General features: G+C 49.8%; 1 protein-coding gene across 43 annotated transcripts in view; it reads right to left on the bottom strand.

The window, feature by feature from the left end:
- Nucleotides 1–1,400: 1,400 nt before the first annotated feature.
- Nucleotides 1,401–19,774, bottom strand: part of EP400 (E1A binding protein p400) — a 134,362-nt gene continuing 115,988 nt past the window's right edge. For 41 of the 43 annotated variants that reach the window (XM_028830189.2, XM_028830205.2, XM_028830194.2 and 38 more), the window contains 7 exons: nt 19,401–19,645; nt 17,322–17,540; nt 15,243–15,438; nt 14,732–14,856; nt 12,272–12,418; nt 5,203–5,280; nt 1,401–4,393 (listed from right to left, as the gene is read on the bottom strand). In XM_028830189.2, coding sequence (XP_028686022.2) covers nt 4,121–4,393; nt 5,203–5,280; nt 12,272–12,418; nt 14,732–14,856; nt 15,243–15,438; nt 17,322–17,540; nt 19,401–19,645 — 1,283 coding nt within the window. In that variant the 3' untranslated portion in view covers nt 1,401–4,120. The remainder of the gene's footprint in view (nt 4,394–5,202; nt 5,281–12,271; nt 12,419–14,731; nt 14,857–15,242; nt 15,439–17,321; nt 17,541–19,400; nt 19,646–19,774) is intronic. The other 2 variants (XM_028830193.2, XM_077955854.1) reach the window with 1 other exon arrangement.

The following is a 19,774-nucleotide window of genomic DNA, read 5'->3' as shown; positions in this document are numbered from 1 at the left end:
CATCTTGAGTAGGAGGTGACACAACACACTCTGGGCTCAGAGGCTACCTTAAGGTCTTGACGGCTGTGTGCAGGCACAATCGCTTCACCCACTGGCCCCCGGTCGCTACTGGACAGCAAACAGAAACAGGCTCAAGGCCAGATAAGCCCGCCGTAGGGCCTGCTGCCACCGGCACACTTGGCAAAGACGTGATGGTGGGGTCAGGATGACAGAAACAGTAGCCTTTGCAAAACCTGCAGTCCTCTCCACTGGGAGTATAAAAGACGGACTCCAAGTGCAGCACCAAATGTTGCACTGGATCCTCAAGCCACCTTAGGAGAGGGGACATGGGGACGCAGAGGCCTTGAAGAAGGAAGTCACCCACCCCTGGTTACGTGGTTGGTAGGCATGGAGCCGCAGGTACACCAGGCACTGCAGTACAGACCCCCAGGGGCCAGGGGGCACCAGCCGGGCTTTGCAGCTGGCTTTCCCACCCACCCTGGTATCTGCACTATCACCTGCAGACACCAAGTGTGCACCCAGACCCTGGGAGCTTTCAATCTGGAAGACCTGAAGTGGAAGCCCAAAGCTGCAGGGCCATGTGGCCCGTGAACTCCCGTTTTTGTGGTGGGAGAAAAGATACCAAAACTAACCGTGGGCTTCTGGGATGCTTCTTTACTTTGCATAATGCAGGTATTTTCAATTAAAAGTATGCATTGATTTTTGTAATCAGATTTAAAACGAAACGAAGAAAAGTCCAAATGCAGAAGAAAAAGAGAAGCAACAATTCCCAGGCCACCTGCTCACAGGCGTTTTTGGTGGTGAGCACCTGTGAGCAGGTGTCCCTGCCCTTACTCGGGCACATGGACTGGGTGTGGAAGGACACTGGTGCCAGCATGGCCCCCAGGACAGTGACAACGGGTGCTGTGCGGGTGGCAGGCCACACGGGGCCACGATGGCCCCCAGGACAGTGATGACAGGTATTGTGCAAGTGGCAGGCCACACGGGGCCACCATTGCCCCCAGGACAGTGACGACAGGCACTGCGAGGCCACACGGGGCCACCATGGCCCCCAGGACAGTGACGATGGGTGCTGTGCAGCTGGCAGGCCACACGGGGCCACCATGGCCCCCAGGACAGTGACGACAGGTGCTGTGTGGCTGGCAGGCCACGTGGGGCAGGGCGGCGCCGGCTCTTTCCTCCACATGCGGCTTTGGGAAGCGGCTGCCTGGTGGACTCAGTGAATGTGGTTTCTGTTCCTTCCAGGTCCTTCTATGGCCACGGAAGAGTGGGTGAGGGGAACACCTCTGGCTCCAACATTACTTGTTTGGTTTTGTTTTTTCCTCACACAAATGAAAAACCCAATCAGCATCTCATTTTTACTGAAATACCAGTTTTCTATGAAAGACGAAATGATAACATATAGAAAAAGGTCACTTTATTTTGCCTTTTGTTTGGTAGGCTATCAATGCCCTTTAAAATCCTACTATTCAAGTACAAATGCTTATGTTTACAAAGTATTTACAATTTCAGTCTGGTTCCTTTCTATTTTAAAACACAACAGCTAACTGGTTACAACAGTTAACAAAATAATAATAAAGGTCACAAAAAGAGAAACCCCCGTCTTATCAGGCACCAAATCTGAACAAGGGCTTGGATCCAACCTTCTGCTTCCTGCCACATGCTTTAAAAACAGTCTGGCTTTCATTAGAATAAACGTCTTTCTTTAAAGAATAACAGGGCAACTGTTTCCCAGGGTGGCCAATTAGAGTCTGACAGTGTTTGGGCTGCTGCCTTTATAGTCCGTGTTCTCAAAGTTTCCAACTCTTACTTGCCGTATTGGAATGAACCCAGATTCACAAGGGGCCTAGACAACAGCTTCCTGAATGCGTACTTAATTCTTAGGTTAGAAACTTTAACCTTTAAAATGGAAGGCCAAGAAAATAATATACTGAAAGGAGAATTTTTACTTACAAGACAAAGTGAAATTAACTCAGGTCAACGGTAGCATCTAGAAGTTACTAAATTGAGTGCTACGAGTAAAAATATGTCCATATTTTGTATTAGGGAACAGCCAAAGGAAACACCCTTGAGATCTCGACAGGAGACCCTCACTGACGTGAGATCGGGGCTGGAACTCCACATTGCAAATATTCAGAATCCTGTTCATCTCTCCAAAAAAGCTTTTGAGAGATGTTGCTAAATTCTCTTGTAGTGTTTCAGATTAATAGAGCGCTTTTACTTAAGTTATGGCTAGGATATTCTAAAGTAAGTGCACTCAACATTTTATCTTCACCTATAAAGAGAACAGCAAGATTTGGGAAAGACAAAAAAACCGAACAGGGCACGCAAATTAAAACAGATGACAAAGGCAGAATTCCTAAATACTTCAGTTCTGCACATTTCTGGATGAGGAGGAGTAAACATTTCCACCGGGAGCCAGATCCGAGGCCCACAGAGCGGCCCTCCCTCCGGCAAGCTGCGCTCTCACGGCACATGCCGAGTCAGGGAGAACGGGTTTGGTTAGAAGAAACAGATTCCAGTCCTCTGCTTTGATATGTTCACCTAACTAAAAGATTAATTTCTTCTGTTTTATCAAAGCTTGATTTTTACTTTTCTCCAAATTTCTTATCAAGAGCTCAAAAGTGAGCTCCGCAGTTGATTTCACTGAATCCTGCCGTATCGCTGTCCACAGAAACATATGGGACAGAATACCTTCCTCAATGTCACTTAAAGTGAGAGAATGGGGAGGAAGCAGATGAAATACAATGTAAAAATGGAAAATCTTTATTGTGCCGTAACTGATTTTTAGTATACAAAAAATCCTAATATAACCTAATTTCCTGGACCAAATAATGTAAAATAGGCCAAAATCAAGCCAGAGTACAAAGGATATTATTGGATATGGACCTTTTTGTTTTGGTGAAAACTTCAAAGGAAGGAGACATTGTCAGTCAATCAATTCCACTAAAATTGCATTTATTTTCTCGTCATAGTAAAAAAGGGAAAAACAGTAGCAAATACTGGGCTTCCTTTCTTCCACAACAGCAGAACCATACAAGCTTATCTGAGAGAAAATCTGCTGTCACAAGTCCACAAGGAAGAGCTGACTGGGCCCACCGCTATAGCCAATACTTCCAGAATCACGAGCCCGCCTTTGTCAAAGGGCTGGCTGTGGCAGCAAGGGGTGTCTGTCACATTCGCCCTGGCTCCCTGAGTCCGGGCCCATCATCCCCTCAGCCATGACATCTGTACTAACGTTGCCTCTGCGTGGTCCTCTGGGCCTCACGCCAGCCATGGCGGAGCGTCCCAAAGGTTCTCAGGAGCTGTTTAACACACTACATCAAACACCAGCTTCCTCCAAAAGCTGGAGATACATCTTGAGTGCACTGAGTTAGGCATCAGTCCCAGAAGTTTCCATTACACGAAAGCCAATCCCATTGTGGGGTGGGCCTGGGGGAAGCCACTGTTGGCTGCTCTTTGGAATAACAGTGCAATGGCTGATGATTTCCCTTGAACACAAGCCAGGAACGTGCCTTGCGTGTTTAGGTGGGTGTTAGGACATTTCTCTTAAAAGTTAAGTCACATTTTAGGAGGGAAGGAAAGAACCATATTGGCTTTCTTTGGAATGGAAAACCAATCTCGGATGATTTACTTTAGACAGGCCTTCTCCTCTACGAAGACCATGAGGCATTTTTCAGTAAGGTATAAAGAACTAAACTCTGGCACGTGGCACGTCTTATCTTTAGAAAGTCCACTGTATGCTCCTCACATGCTAGACGGCTTCTGTGGCACGCAAAGCACTACACGCTCACAAAGAAATTCGGAATGGCCTTCAGAACACAGGACTAGGCTCTGGGGGACCGGTGCGGGTGGGGTCTGAAAGGCGAAATGATTTAGAGGAAACCGCGTTGTCACTTTTTCCATGAGTCACATAGTACAGAGAAGGGGGCGCTCCATAAGGACCATTTGTCCTGCAGTGCGGGATGCATTTTAATAAAATGATTACACTACTTTGTTTCAATTATATCTTTCCCAGTGCTGAATATCTTGCATGACATTGTCCCGAGGTTCACAAATAAAGCGTTTTCTGTGAGGAAGGTAGTTTTGCTTTAGATGAGAGGCAGCCCTGCTGCCCTGACTACTGGCACGGAGGCTTAGTGGGTGTCTTTAGCCTGACAGCAGGGACCCTCATCTGTAACTTGGGCTGCTGGCTTGGGCTGTCAGAACTGGTGGGCACCTGGGCTGGGTTGGGAGTGCCTGGGGTCTGGAGCGGGGCCGATGCCGTGGTCACCACTTGCTGCTGAATGAGTTTCTGCTGAACCACCTGGGCAGTCGCGGTCACTGCAGGGATCATCTGCACCTGTTGCCCGGCCGCTGTTGCCTGCGTGAGCGCCACAGTCTGTGGAGAAGCCTGAACCGAGAGAGTCAGAAAACACACATTGCCCAGGAAACTCAGTCCAGGGACAGGACAGGGGACGTTCTTTGGGATGGGGAGGGCTCGAGAAGCTTCACTGACTATGCTTTTATGACATGGAGAATGACCAGTCACACAACAATATGACCTCTGGTTTCTAACTAAACACAAGGGGAAAATTAAAAGACGGTTGCTTTTAGACTAACACCAGATGCCTCTGGGGAAAAGGTGAGAGTTGGGTCAGGGACTGATTTTGTTGTTGTAGTAAAGCTTTTAATACAACCTGGATTGTCGAAATCTATATGCCAGTGTGACTTTGAACAAAATTTAAAAAGTTTAAAGCACTGCTTTACATTTGAAGCACTGTGCTAAAGTCATATTGTGGAGCATCAGCGACAACAATGAAAGCGCCGGAAAGGCTTCTGTGGGAGGCAGGGCCCCTGTGCCCACAGCGTCTCTGCTCACGGGCGGGCCCCCGAGCAGAGCCTGCTTGCCTGAGGCCTGTGCCTCCCTAAAACCACAGGGCAGTGTCTGCAACTTGCAGGACACACTCGCAGTAATCGGTGGACGAAGGGTCCTGGGAGTGAGCCCAAGGAGAGGCTCCCTCAGTGCAGCTGACACAACACCCCAAAATGCTTGTTCACTCTTCTTCTCATTATTAAGCATCTCTAGTTTTTCCCCTGAAGTTAATGTTTTTGTGTGTATCACAAAAATCAAAAGTGATTCCCTCATCATGACCTCAGATGAAAACAACCCATTCTCTGACCTGGGAAATGTGAGGTTTCCACCTTGTCTACACGTCCTACCTGCTGGGAAGCAGAGGCAACTTGCTGGATGCTGGCCACGGGTGTTTGCTGCTGAACAACTTGAGGAAGTTTTGCAACCTTTGACAAAACAAAAAAAGCCAAACATAGAATTCAAAGGAGCATGTGCACAAAAAGATTTTTCCTCCCTTTCGGTCCTTCTCAGTTAATGCAAAAAACACAACGACCAGGTGACACAAAAGAGCAAATCTCATACTGTGCCCACCTGCAGCAGTGAGGCAGAAAGTCGCTCCACTGCATCGTGAGTCAACTGACTGCCTCCCCAATTTGCTATCACTCATCATTTAAGCTTATTTTTGGTCTCATATTTCAGACACATTTTTTCTTTTCACAAAAACTACTCCAAGTTTATATGAAAGAATCAGACTGAGGATGGTAAGTATTTGAGCGTCTTGTGAGTCCCAAGAGCTCTGCATGTGAGTCCCAAGAGCTCTGGACAGCGTTCCAATAATGAGCTGTACAGTGCAGCTCGGGCAGCCAGCTGAAATGGGGAACCCAGAGATGTACCAAGGTTTTGAGGCTGGTAATTTTTCATTTTTCTACATTTTTCTTAGTCATGATTGAATATGACTATTTATAAAGCAGTGCTTTCCACCCAGTGCCCACTTTCTGTGCATTTGCTATTGCATGCGTCTCCCGCTGTCTTGATGTAGTAAGTGGCTCTGGGCCATCTGTGCGTCCTATCAGCACCGTCAGGGCATGCACCCAGAGCACAGACAGGCTCCAGCGTGGACAGCTGCTGGGGGCCCTGATTTCAAGGGCCCTCCCTGCACAAAGGCCCTCATGGACCCTGGCCTCTTGGTGGGTCCTATTTCTTATAGAACACGGATGAAAATAATATTTCCCAAGATAATTCTGGGAAAAATGTGAAATCATATGATTTACTCATACATCAACAAAGATCCAAATAAATGTTAGTCCTTACTAAAATTAAAATCAATCAGAAGGCATTTACTAGTTTACTGTCACTTAAAAGAAACAATTATAAATAAGATTCACTAAGATAAGAAGTGCCCTGAGCGCCTCCTGTGGAACTGACGAGAAACAAAGATGCGGCCGGTGCTCCAGGGCCCATCTCAAGACCACAATGGCCGAGGACTTACTTGGCACAGCACTGAAAATCCTGAGACGTCTTAAGTAAAGCACTAGGAAGAAATCTGAAATGTACCAAGAAACCTGCAAAGAGTCAGGAACTGCCAGTCTCCAAACCTAAGCACAGGTGGGCACCACGAGCCACAGAGCAGAAAAGCTGCACAACCTCTGCTGGGATCACCGGCCACATGGAGATGCACACTATGGTCTTCAGGGTCGCACAGGACACAGCTGAACAGACACCAGGTATAGGCCAGCTCTCGGTGGGGAGCTCGCAAAAGAGCCCCATGCTACTGCCAGCTGCCATCCTGGAGGGAGACACTGTCCCCACAAAGGTACCCAAAAGCTGCAAAGAAGGCACCCCCTTCCTCCAGTGGCATCTGTAAGAAAAGCACCTGCCCTAAGCCTCAGTGCCAGGGAGCAGAGAGGAGCAGACACAGATTCAGAGGCCAGGTGGGTGACACCTGAGAGCCGAGCGCAAGCCCGAGCCACACACTGAGCGGCGTTCCTGATGCCACCCAAAGGTACCTGCAGAAGCAAAAATCCACCTCTGCCCCAGGCCACAAGGAGTCCCTACAGACGCAGCACATTTCAGACAGGGTAATCACCAGATTCAGAAAACCACTGGGCTCACTCTGTGAAGCCTGCAAACAAGAGACTACAAACAAAGATCAGGCATATTTGGGAACTTCTGAAAATAAAATAATAAATCATCAAGATAAAAATTCGACAGACAAGCCTGAGAGATTTGACCTAACCAAGGGGAAAATGAGTGACTGAGGAGAAAGAGCGAAAGACATGACTCAGCGTATGGTACAACGAGACAGACACAGAAAATATAAAAGCTGCTGAGAGACCCGGAGGTCAGAGAAAACAGGACAGGGGCAACATCTAAACAAACAGTGGCTGCTCACTTCCTAGAGATGAGAGAGACTGCCCCAGATTCAAGAAGCTTGAGCATCGGAATGAAAATGCGAAACAACAAAGACAAAGACAATGTCTCCGTAACAGGCAGAGGGTGGGGAAAAGAGAGGCGACCCTGAAGAGTGAAAGGCCGGACAGACGCCGGCTCCTCTTCAACAACAAAAGCAGCCATAGTGAGGAAATGATACAGTGAATGCACTCAGAAAGCAATGCCGGCCGGGCACGGTGGCTCAGGCCTGTAATCCCAGCACTTTGGGAGGCCAAGGCAGGTGGATTACCCGTGGTCAGGAGTTCGAGACCAGTCTGGCCAACATGGTGAAACCCCACCTCTACTAAAAATACAAAAATTAGCTGGGCATGGTGGTGCACGCCTGTAGTCCCAGCTACTTGGAAGGCTGAGGCAGGAGAATCTCTTGAACATGGAAGGCGGAGGTTTCAGTGAGCCGAGATCGTGCCACTGCACTCCAGCATAGGAGAGTGAGACTCTGTCTTGAAAAAAAAAAAACAAAAACAAACAAAAAAAGACAATGCCAATTGGGAATTCTGTACTAAGCAAAACTGTCTCCCAGGAACAAGAACGACACACAGGCATTTTCAAGCACTTAAGGAAATTCCAAAGGATGGGTCAAGTGGAAGGAAAGCAATTCCACATAAAAAGTCCAAGATGAAAAAGGACAGAATTATGGCCACGCATGGTGGCTCACACCTGTAATCCCAACACTTCGGGAGGCTGAGGCAGGTGGATCACGAGGTCAGGAGTTCGAGACTAGCCTGGCCAACACGGTGAAACCCATCTCTACTAAAAATATAAAAATTAGCCGGGCCTGGTGGCACGTGCCTGTAATCTCAGCTATTCAGGAGGCTGAGGCAGGATAATCGCTTGAACACAGGAGGCGGAAGTTGCAGTGAGCCAAGATCGCACCACTGTACTCCAGCCTGGGCGACGGAGCGAGACGCTGCGTCAAAAAAAAAAAAAAACAAAAAAGGACAGAATTAAAACGCACGCTAACAGCAGCATTTGAAATGAACAAACTGAGCTACTGTGTGATAAGATCATCGCTGGAGAACAGGTTGGAGGCAACCGTTAACTTCATACTCTGATACAGAAGTGTGCACATGGAGATTTTAAGGTAACCACTTAAAGAACAGAAAGAAAATACAAAATTTTTCACTGGCAGGGGGGCAAAAATTGACAAAATAAAAAATAAAAAAATTTTAAAAGGTGGCTCAAAAGAAGGCAAGGAAGGGAGGAAAGAAAAAACAGAACAAGCAAGACAAACAGGGTCCAAACAAAAGAGAAGCCAGAAATTCAAACATACCCACCCTTATACCCACCCTTATATACAGACGAGTGGGCACATGTTTCAGGTAAGAGTCACAGACGGAAGGCCTGACCTCACCGCAGTGCCGGACCTGCCTGCGAGCTGCTCAGAGGAGTGACGCGGGGCACACAGAGAATGGCTGACAACAAGGAGGGAAAAATACAGACCAGAAACTTCCAACAGGAGGGTGATGCTTTACTCATACAAGGCAAATAGGCTTCAAGACCAGAGATATTACTGAAAATAGTAAGAGTCATTTCAAAATAACAAAATTTAAAACTTTAAACTTAAATGTGGCTAATGAAAAACCATCTAAGATATAAAGCAAAACCAGAGAGAAAGGTAAGGAGAAACAGATAAATGCATACTCAGAACGGGACATCTACACACGCTTCTCAATACCTAGTAACACAAGTGATTGGCAGGACACACAAGACCGAAATGACACAAAGAGTAAACTTGACCCAGTCACAACAAAACCATCTTACAACTGGAACCACCCTGAAGACTGCTTTGGAAGGACACAGACCATTTTTTAAAACTGACTGTATTTAGCAGATAGCAAGTTTCCACAAATTCCAAAGACTGAACTCATTCAGACCTCATTCTCTGATGACACAATGAAGATTTATTTTTAAGTCAATAATAAAAAGTAACTGGAAAACCTCACCTGGAAATTAAGAAACACTTCTTTAAAGAACCCAGGGAATAAAGAAGAAATCAAAATGGAAATTCAAAAATATTTAAGACTGAAGGAAAACCAAATAATAAAATTTGCGAAATAAGCTCAGGTGGTATTCCATCTTAACAAGTTAGAAAATGAATAGCAAAATAAAAGAAAGGAAAGGAAGTAAAAACCCTGGCAAAAGCCTGGCATCGTGGCACACACCTCCGGAGGCTGAGGAGGGAGAACTGCTTGAGCTCAGGAGTTCGAGGCCAGCCTGGGCAACACAAGCAGGAGCCCGTCTCAGAAACAGACCTGACAAGGCAGGCAGAGCGCTCGAACGAGGCTGTGCCGCCCGATGCCGTGAGGCAGCACACATGAGAGCAGCAACTGAACTCATCCATGCACAACGACAACCACCACAGGATCCCGTGAGTCACCCCAGAACACAGCGATGATTGAACATCACAGGATTCAACGACTATAACCCGCTACAATAGTCCATCTGTCCACTGTACTAACAGCCCTCGCGCATGCCTGTACTCATGGGGCTGGCTTTATTGGAGGAGACAAAATCATCTGATCCAAGTAATTACAGTATTTGTTGAAGGTGACAGTACAGAAACAGAGAGCAGAAAAGGTGAACAGGAAGGGGGTGTGAGCAAGGCTGGTAGGGACACAGGTGCAGAGGAGCAAGTGCAGAGGGGTGCACAGGCCAGCAGACATCCACACCCCCATACCCTCCACCCAGCCACACACATACCCACAACCACAGAGTATCCTGGGGGACGGATGGCAAAAAGGAAGCAGGAGAGATGGCAACAACCAGGGAAGGGGTGCGGAGGAGGGGCTGACGGCAGAAACAGGAAGTGGCTGGTCCAGGTCTCTTCTGGAAGTCAAGCACACACAACTGCCTGCCAATGGGCTGGACCTGTATGGGTGACTGTAGGGGTTTCTCAAGTAGGCAAAGGTCTGCAGAGACAGCTGTCCTTCCTGAGCCAGAAGCCTCTGGTAGGAGCAGGTCAGGCGTACACACCTGAGGGCTGAGGTATCAGACATCTCCATGGATCTGTCAAAGGCAGGTAGGATGAATAATCTGGAACTCAGGACAGTAAGTGGCTGCAGACATGAATCTGGGCGTCATTCGCACCGAGACAGGACTTAAAGCCTTGAGGCTAGAGGAGATGTGTAAGGGAGGGAGTTCATACACACGGGCTTTAAACAAGACAAAAAGCACCATTAACAAAGAGGAACAGAAACTTCCAGCAAAGTAGGAAAGAACAGAATTTTCTTACTCTGACAAAAAACACAGCAAACACCCTACTTCACAGTGACATATGGACTCTGACATTCACCACTGTGCTGCAGGTCCCAGCCAGCACAGTAAGGTGGGAGCACAATAAGGCGGGAGCACAGTAAGGTGGGAGCACAATAAGGCGGGAGCACAGTCAGGCGGGAGCAAGCAAGGGTTTAAGATGGGAGAAGTAGATCTCACGATTTACACGTGATACAACTGTATACGAAGGAAATGCAACAAAACCAAATCCTAAGATAAATTATTCAAATAACCGGAATCTAGCAAGGCGGCCAGAATAAAAAACCAATGTACAAAAATGTACAACAGCCAGAGACAGAAAACAGAAATTAAAAGCATACGATTTACAAAAGCATCAAAAAATACTGATTAAGAATAAAACTAACATAATATATAAGACTTTCACAAAAAAAATTAGAAAACTTCACTAAAAGGCATTAAAAAAGACTTACAGCCGGGCGCGGTGGCTCAAGCCTGTAATCCCAGCACTTTGGGAGGCTGAGACGGGCGGATCACGAGGTCAGGAGATCGAGACCATCCTGGCTAACACGGTGAAACCCCGTCTCTACTAAAAAATACAAAAAACTAGCCGGGCGAGGTGGCGGGCGCCTGTAGTCCCAGCTACTCGGGAGGCTGAGGCAGGAGAATGGCGTGAACCCGGGAGGCGGAGCTTGCAGTGAGCTGAGATCCGGCCACTGCACTCCAGCCCGGGCGACAGAGCGAGACTCCGTCTCCAAAAAAAAAAAAAAGACTTACAAAAAATGTATCATATTGGTGAATCTGAAGCCAAGACTGTAAAGATGTTAACTCTCCCCTAAACAGAGCTACAGAATCAATGCAATTCTAACAAAAACTTTCAGCAGTTTTGATTGTAGTGCATGAATTAAGCTAACTAAAATTAACACGGAAGGGTGAAGAGCCAAGAACAGGCACCTTACACCCAAGGAAGGGTGTGGCAGGAGGACTCGCCCTCCAGACACCAAGTGTCACGGCCACTCAGAGCGAGAGTGCAGTAGGACCAGCACGACCTCTGAGACACAAAGCCCTGAATGTCCCCACAGGATCTCGGGTGGAGGCGGCACTGTGGATTGATGGATGACAGAGTGGGCTTTTTAATAAATGGGGCTGAAAATAGGGTGTTCATAGGGCACATCAAATTGAATTCCTGTTTCTATCTCAAACCCAAAAACCAATTCCAGGAGGGTGGAAGACCAGCTGAGAAAGTAAAACTCCCTCGCTCTTAGAGGAGGAGGCAGGGAGGCAACTCCATAAGCTCTGGGAGGAAGCAGGACATAAAAGCTCTAGGCAGACAGGAAGACGGGAGGGCACACTGCACACATGAAATCAGGAACTCCATTCTCCCAAAGACACCAGGTAGAACTTGATGAACAAGAAATATCAAAAAATAAAATAAAATATATTTTTTAAAAAGACACTAGGAAGGGAGAAGAGGAGCCTGGAACTGGGAGATGGCAGCTGTACCCCCCAGAGCTGGAGATCGACATCCAGAACATGAAGGCAAAGCTGGCGGCAGCCGGAACAGGCACCTGCAGAGAGGAGCCTTTCCAGGAGCCAGCGGGGCTGAAACCTGAGGCCAGGAGACAACACTTCCCTCCAGTACACCACCTAGTGGAGCCACCGAGAGCTGGGAGCTGGCAAAGCCCACGAGACATACAAGCCAAAGGCCAGGCACCCACTCCTGACACTTGGGCCCTCACCCTGTTCCCCACTCACCTGGATCTGGGTCTGCACTTGCTGGGCCCCGGCCAGTTTCTGGGCCTGGGAGATGGGTGTGGTAAGAAACTGGGTCTTAAGGGCTGGCTGTGCGGCGTAGGCGACCTTCTGCTGCGCGCCAGGGGTGGTGATCTGCTGTGCAGTGATCTGGGGAGAGACTGCGAAATTAGGGCCGCAGAGACCACGCTGCGCTCAAGACTCCCGGGACTCCTGACTGCTCTGGGCCCTACGGCAGAACCCAGCCCCTTTCCAGCCTACCTCCCAGACCAACCCTGTGTGTACCCACATCCCCTGCCCTCTGCGCCTGACGCTGCCTCCTGGCAAACCTCTGCCCACGCGGCCTGGCCACCAGCTTCTCCTCCAGGAGGCCCGGCAGTTGCCTGCACCCTACCCCACCCGGGATGCTGCTCCCTGCATAGCTGGGCTGGTGGGGCACCCTGACACCCTTGGCACACCTGCACAGGGCTGCTACTTAGGTGACTGAAACTGATCACAATCTCTCAAATCCAATTTAAGAATTTGGCAGACATAGAGAAAATATTTAGTACAAGGGGTAACAAACTGGTATGCACAATTTTTGCATATCATATTGTGCACGTCTGAAGTTTACGTATCTGATGTATCAGCCATGCTATGGGTAAGTAGGGGTTTCTAACATCTAAGGGCGTTTCTGTCCAATCGTAGGAACACAGCCTGGCACTTCAGCTGCAGCCTTCCACTGCTCCCTCAAGCACAGCTCAAGCCTGAGGGACCACGCCCACCTGTGCATCAGCGTGGCCACATCTGCCCATGGACCACCATGATGCACCCAGCGGCTGCTGACCAGGCCTGGGAGGTAAGTCCCAGTACCATCTCCTTCTTCTAGAGGTAAATAAACGCAGATGACCATCCCGACCCAAAGGACATGCACTTCCCTGCAGCGGTTGTGCCGAGTGGGGATGCAGGCTGGTCTTCGGAACCCAGCCACTGCGGAGCTGATGGCATTACCCAGACACCCTGTGCCTCCCGGCTTGTGTTCCCTCAGTGCTCACTCCCTCCCGCTCTGGGTTCCAAAGACAGCTCTGCTTCCAGCTCCCCACAGAGCACGCCATCGCTGGCAACCAGCAGGGCTTCACCACAGGGTTCCTGAGCACTGGTCTTCTGCAGGAGGTGGCAGCGGCTCACAGCACAGCCAGTGTCCAGCTGGTGTGACACAAAGCACCCTGGGCCCGCTGGAGTCAGCCAGCCGCCTTTTACTGGCCCTGTGATCTGGGCAAGTCCTTTTCTCTGAGCCTCAGTTTCCTCAAAACAACATCCTCCATCTTGAAGATGAGCACCAGGTGCCTGCAGGGGGCCAGCTCAGCGCTCAGGGAACAGGGTAGCTCCCCGCACAGCCATGTGGCTTCCCATCAGAGCCCACCTTCTAACTCTAGCCAGAGAGCAGTGCCAACAGAACATGGGGTCTGCCGGGCGCGGTGGCTCAAGCCTGTAATCCCAGCACTTTGGGAGGCTGAGACGGGCGGATCACAAGGTCGGGAGATCGAGACCATCCTGGCTAACACGGTGAAACCCCGTCTCTACTAAAAAATACAAAAAACTAGCCGGGCGAGGTGGTGGGCGCCTGTAGTCCCAGCTACTCAGGAGGCTGAGGCAGGAGAATGGTGTGAACCTGAAAGGCGGAGCTTGCAGTGAGCTGAGATCCGGCCACTGCACGCCAGTTTGGGCGACAAAGCGAGACTCCGTCTCAAAAAAAAAAAAAAAAAAAAAGAGCATGGGGTCTGAGGGCCCACACCAGCAATCCAAAGCCCGGGACTTGGGCTGGGTGTCACCGATGAGCCACCATAAGCAGATGTCCCTGGAGGCAGAGCTGTCTCACCACTGTATGTCCCTCACGTCCTTCAACATAGCACTGGCTGCTGAGAGGCACAGGTGTCGTCTCAGGGAGCTGGCTGAGCCTGCAGACACCCTCGGAGCCCGGTGCCCTGCTGCACCCCCATCCACGTCAGTCCCTGGTGTGTATTCTCCCCTTTCACCACGAACATGCACAGAGGCCGCATTCTCTCTGGGGTCCAGACCATGTGGTGTCCCTGTCCTCCACTAGGAGTCCAGGCGGGTCCTGTGGTGTGAGCTGCGTCTGCTTCCCTGAGCCCACTGGCCCCCATCATGTAACTGCATCCCCTGTGTCTGTCCCAATGCCATGCAGGCTTCTTACCTGGCACCCAGCCATCCTCACAGACCATGCCCCTTCCACCCCCCTGCCAAGACCTCAGCCTCACTTGTCACATCACACACAGCGTTCACCTTTAAAATGAAGGAAAAACCAACAGGGATGACCACACTAGCACCTCCAGCCCTCCTTGAAGCCACCCTCTGAAAAGCCTGGGCTGCCACAAGGGGCCTTGTCTGCTCAGGACCCTCTCCTCCAGCAGCCAGCTTTGCCTTGGCATAGACCCAGAGGTGAGAATCTCCCAGCCCCAGTACCTTCTGCTGGACAGCTGCCGGGCCCTGGGCAGCCTGCGGCTGGATGGCCTTCTGCTGCTGGACGGCCTGCTGTTTCAGCTTCAGCAGCTGCTGCACGTGCACGGGCTGGGCCACCACGGTCTGTCCTGCAGGCAGCAAAAGCCGCTTAGTCAGCACATTGGGGAAAGAGCTCGAGGCTCACGCCAAGCTGTTCCAACGGACTCACCTCTACAGAAAATAATAAACTATGAAACTCTATGGAGACAAGTAAGCCATCCCGTAACTACATTAAAATGTTTCTGGGTTCACAAATTACACTTAAATTAAGATGGAAATTTCAAAATGTTAACAGTTCAACTGAGGACCAAGCCTTGTGCCTGGAAAGCGACAAGGCATGTTTGTGCCAGAACATGTGACGGCTCAAGTGGGTGAGTGCGAGGAAAGAACACAGGTTGCTGGCGACCACTGCCACCAGAGAGGCCTATGAAACCGGGCTCAAGCCTAGGAGGGGAGGGTGTGCTGGGGCCGGCACCTGCTGCCTTCTGTGGCTGACCGATCGCCACGCTGATCCCCGCGACGTTCATGGGCAGGGTGGTGACTCCCGGCGAGGACACCACAGCTGCCGGGACGGACACCACTGGAGGCTTCGCCAAGGCCACCTGGGCTGGCTGGGGTGCCTGGGTCTGCATCTGCCCTTGCGCCTGCAGCTGAGAAGTGGGAACCCGGGTCTAAACAGTAGAAATAATGGGAGAGTCCAGAGAAATTCAGGACATGGTATGTCTCTCCAAATACTTCCCCACAAGAGGTCATGCCATGAGAAAATTTACAAAGATCAACAAAGTTGAAAGTAGCCCGACATAAAAGGAAAACCGAGTGATCTGCACGCCTCAGGGAAATGTCGAGTCACAGGTCAGCCTGTGCTTCTGAAGCTCCCGCAAGACCTGCAGGCTCATCACACGTGCTGCTGCGTCCAGATGTCAGTGATCTCGTGGGACATCACCTTCACTTCCCTCCATCTCCTGAACCGCACCAGTAACCACATCCTGACCCATTTCCCACAGAAGCCTTCACTTCCTGTTCCTTCAGCGACCACCCAACATCGGCCTGTCCCTCACTTCAAAATGACTGCCACAGCCTCCCGTCCCACACATTTTCTCTTAAATTACTATTTTAAAAATGGTAAGTGGAAATAGCTCTATTGTTGTATGTATAAAGACTAAGATTACGTAAGAAAATACAAAGTAAAAATTACCCACACTCCTCGAACTACTCACATCTGAATGTTAAAACTGGTATTTAGCCTTCAGCCACTGTTCCTATCCATGTGGCTCACCGTGAAAGTGTGCAAAAGTGACATGAATTATAAATATTTTGAAATCTGTTTCTCTTCCCTTTACAAAAAACCACTTTCAAAGTTGCTTAATATTCCATTGTTTGGATGATACATAATTTACTTAATGAAATTCTTAGTAATGGACATTTAATTTCCTCTAACATTCAGGAAGCAAACAAGCTTGTATATTCATCACTTTGTTCTGTTATTTCTCTAGGACATAAGAGGAGTGTTTAGTTAAATAAGCAAGCACATTTTTATAGCTTAATTACCAAAATCCTCTCCAAAAAGAGGCCACTGATTCCTGTCCAACAAGACCCCTGTGCCCTGGCCACCACTAGGTGTTACCATTCTTCTCAGTGAATTTGCATTTTTGTGAACATGATTGAAACTGAGCACCCTTTTGTAGTTTTTCATCCACTTCTACTCACTCTGTTGTGGAGGGCTAGCCCCTCCCAGGGAAGACCCAAAGTGGGGGTCCAGCACCCACACAGCTGAGCCTGAGCACCCAGGTCCCCAAATCCTAGCTTGAGTTGCAGCTGACTGGTTGTGGAATTTGGGTGGGAACTTAGCCTATGTGCCTCAGTTTCTCAACCTGTAAAATGGAATTAATAGTAAGACCCTTATCCCTGTCTGGGGCAGTCCATGAGCGCTGGGCCAGGTGAAAGACACAAGAGAACAAAGGGCAAAGTCTAGCTCAGGGTGAGCCTCTATCAGGGCAGCTGTCACCAGCACCCCTAGCTGAGCTCTGCTCAGGGTGCAGGGACCCTGCCTGCCCCGGGACGCTGGCACCTGCTGAGAGCCGGTCTTCCCAGACAGCACTTGTACCTGATGCTAGTCCCTTCTGAAATCTCCAAATGCTCTCCTGCCTCCAGCGGTCACCTGAGAGCAGCTTCAGAGACGGCTACCTACCCATGCCTACGGCTTACATGCACAGCGCCCTCTGCTCCAGCCACGCGGGCCTTGGTCCCCGCACGCTCCCTCAGCAGCACAGGACGCCACGCAGGCTGCACCTCACCTTGCTCACGCTCCACCCACCCCCGTTCAGGCCCTGAGAAGCTTGCTGATGCCTGGATGGCCTCTGGGAGCTGCTGCTGTGTTAATGCTCCACAAGTGGTGAGTCCCGTCCTCTGTCCAAGGGGCACTAAGTTCTTGGGGAAAAGATCCCATCTCACACTCACTCCTGTAACACGTGACACGCAGCCGAGCAAGCACAATAGCTGTGTTAAAACATAAATAGACGCTGCTTTTGGAAAATAAACAGAAATTGACACTTACGAGCCGGGCCACCTGGAGGTTGGCCACGGTGGTGCCCGTCAGCAGGGCTCCAGGCCTTGGGGCCGTGACCGTGGTGAGCTGGGGGCTCTGCTGCTGCGGGGGCTGTGAGGCCTGCACCTGCACTTGGGCTGTTGGCTGCGGGGGCGCAGACTGGGCCTGTGGCGGCGGGGGCTGCGGGGGCATCTGCAGTTTCTGCTTCTGCATTTTGATGAGGTGTTCCTAAAATACAAGCAAAGTATCTTCTCTTCAACATTAACTGTGCTCCATTCTTAAGTAGACATCTTGATCCTAAGCCACCCCTCTACTGCCCACTAAATACCAAAGCAGGCACCTGCTACTGTGCAGCATTCAGACTGCCTTCTATGGGCTGCCCAGTATCTTTCAGGTGTTCATTTATTAAAAATAAGCATTTTGTCAGATGAAAGCTACAAACAGGGATTCTGACTGATAAGTTCATAGCAAAATTTCTATTATCCCTCACAAACAAGTCGATTTAAATCTGTAGTGCCAACCAAACTTATTTATTAGTTTATAAGTTCAAAAAACATTTTAAGAAAAAAATTTTTAAGAAAACCTATAATGAGTTGATCAGGACTATCAAGTGTCTTTTGAAAGGCTGGAAGTGAAACTGGCTTTGAAATGGATTTGGGAGAGGGCAGAGTGAGGAACGAAGGAGCCAGGCAAACACCCGGCACACAGGACTCCTGGCAGCCAAGGCTGGGTGGCAGCCTCGACGCCGAAGGCACTGGTGTCTCAGTGGTTGAACAGCGGCAGGTAAAGGCACCTGTGTGGCTGTGGGCCGGGGGGTCAGAGCCCAGCTCTGGCTCCGACAGTTGCCTCTGCTGGGCCTGGAGTTCCTGAGTACAGCATTCTAATTTAGCCCTCTCCAGCGCCACTTCCTGCAGGATACAAGTGGGCTAGACGGGGACTGCCCAGGGTGGTAGCCACAGCCACATATGACCACGGAGCCCTCGAGGAATGGCTGGTGTGACAGGAACAGGATAAGCTCGATGTCTAAATTCCACCAACAGAACTGCCGACAGCCCCAGGACAGGCCCTCAGCTGAGTCTGTGTCTCCCGCAGCCCACTTCCTCCCTTCTAGACCATGGAGAGGCCCAGACTCAAGCACTCCGGCAGGCCCAACAGTGAGCTGAAACTTCAAAATATTGTCTTGTCTTCACTCCATATATTTCTCTGGTTACTTTCTATGACAAGTATTAATGGTTTTCCATTTATGGTAGGGGTATAACATTTCCTTTTTTTTTTCCTTTGAGACAGAGTCTCGTTCTGTCGCCCAGGCTGGAGTGCAGTGGCACAATCTCGGCTCACTACAACCTCTGCCTTCCAGGTTCAAGTGATTCTCGGGCCTCAGCTAGGATTACAGGCACCCACCACCACGTCCGGCTTTTCTATTTTTAGTAGAGACAGGGATTCACCATGTTGACCAGGCTGGTCTCAAACTCCTGACCTTAAATGATCTGCCCACCTCGGCCTCCCAAAGTGCTCGGATCACAGGCGTGAGCCGCTGCGCCCAGCCCAACATTTCCTTTTAAAATGAATACATTTACATAAAGAACAGCAAAGCTGGTACAGAGGTTAGCAAAAATCAGGTACATCAGTACCCCAATGACCACCTCTGAGAAACAGTACTGCACACGAACCACACCGAAACCAACCCAGGGTCCACTGCCTGCTCTCCCGACACTGTGAGGAATGCCTTCTCACCAGCACTTTCTCTGGTCCAGAACCGCACCAAGCGGGCTGTCTAGTCCTCCCTAGAGACTGATGCTGAACACAAGGCACGAGACCCCTAAGCAAGAAGACACATTTGCATGCTGGGTGTTAATGTCTTCAAAGTGCTCTGAATACGCGTAAGATACTTCTCTAAGGCGTGATCAAAGTGTTATGACATGGGAAGTTTTAGATCAATAAAACGAAGCACGCGTCCTACAAAAAGGCAGTGCTAGACGTTTGCAAAATACACTCTGGACTGCACCATGCAAGCAGGCACCACCTCACAGACGCTGGGCTGACTGACCACAAGACGCACACGTCCATGGTCCTCTGGGAAATGCTCACCGGCGTCAGCTTGCCCACAGCTTTGATCTGTGCTGGAGACTGGGCCTGGCCTTGGATCTGCGGAACTTGCACCTGAGAAGTCGTCGTCTGCTGCTGCTGCTGCTGCTGTTGCTGTTGCTGCTGCTGCTGCTGTTGCTGCTGTTGCTGTTGCTGCTGCTGCTGCTGCTGCTGCTGCTGTTGCTGATGCCTGAGAAGCTGGAAATGTGCAGGTGTGATGGTTTTTCCAGGGAGCTGAACTCCTGTGGCTATGAAGAGGTTTGCTCATTAGGTCTGGACAGGGATACTCGCCCACCTTCAGATCCTCATTCTCAGAGAGCAAGCAGCAGCTGAGCCCTCACACGCGCCACAGCAGACGCGTGTCAGAGAAAGCTCCC

Source organism: Macaca mulatta, chromosome 11 (genome assembly GCF_049350105.2).
Source record: "Macaca mulatta isolate MMU2019108-1 chromosome 11, T2T-MMU8v2.0, whole genome shotgun sequence".
Classification (NCBI taxonomy): domain Eukaryota; kingdom Metazoa; phylum Chordata; class Mammalia; order Primates; family Cercopithecidae; genus Macaca; species Macaca mulatta.
Note: the sequence above shows the minus strand (reverse complement) of the source record. Positions and strands in the feature narration are given on the sequence as shown.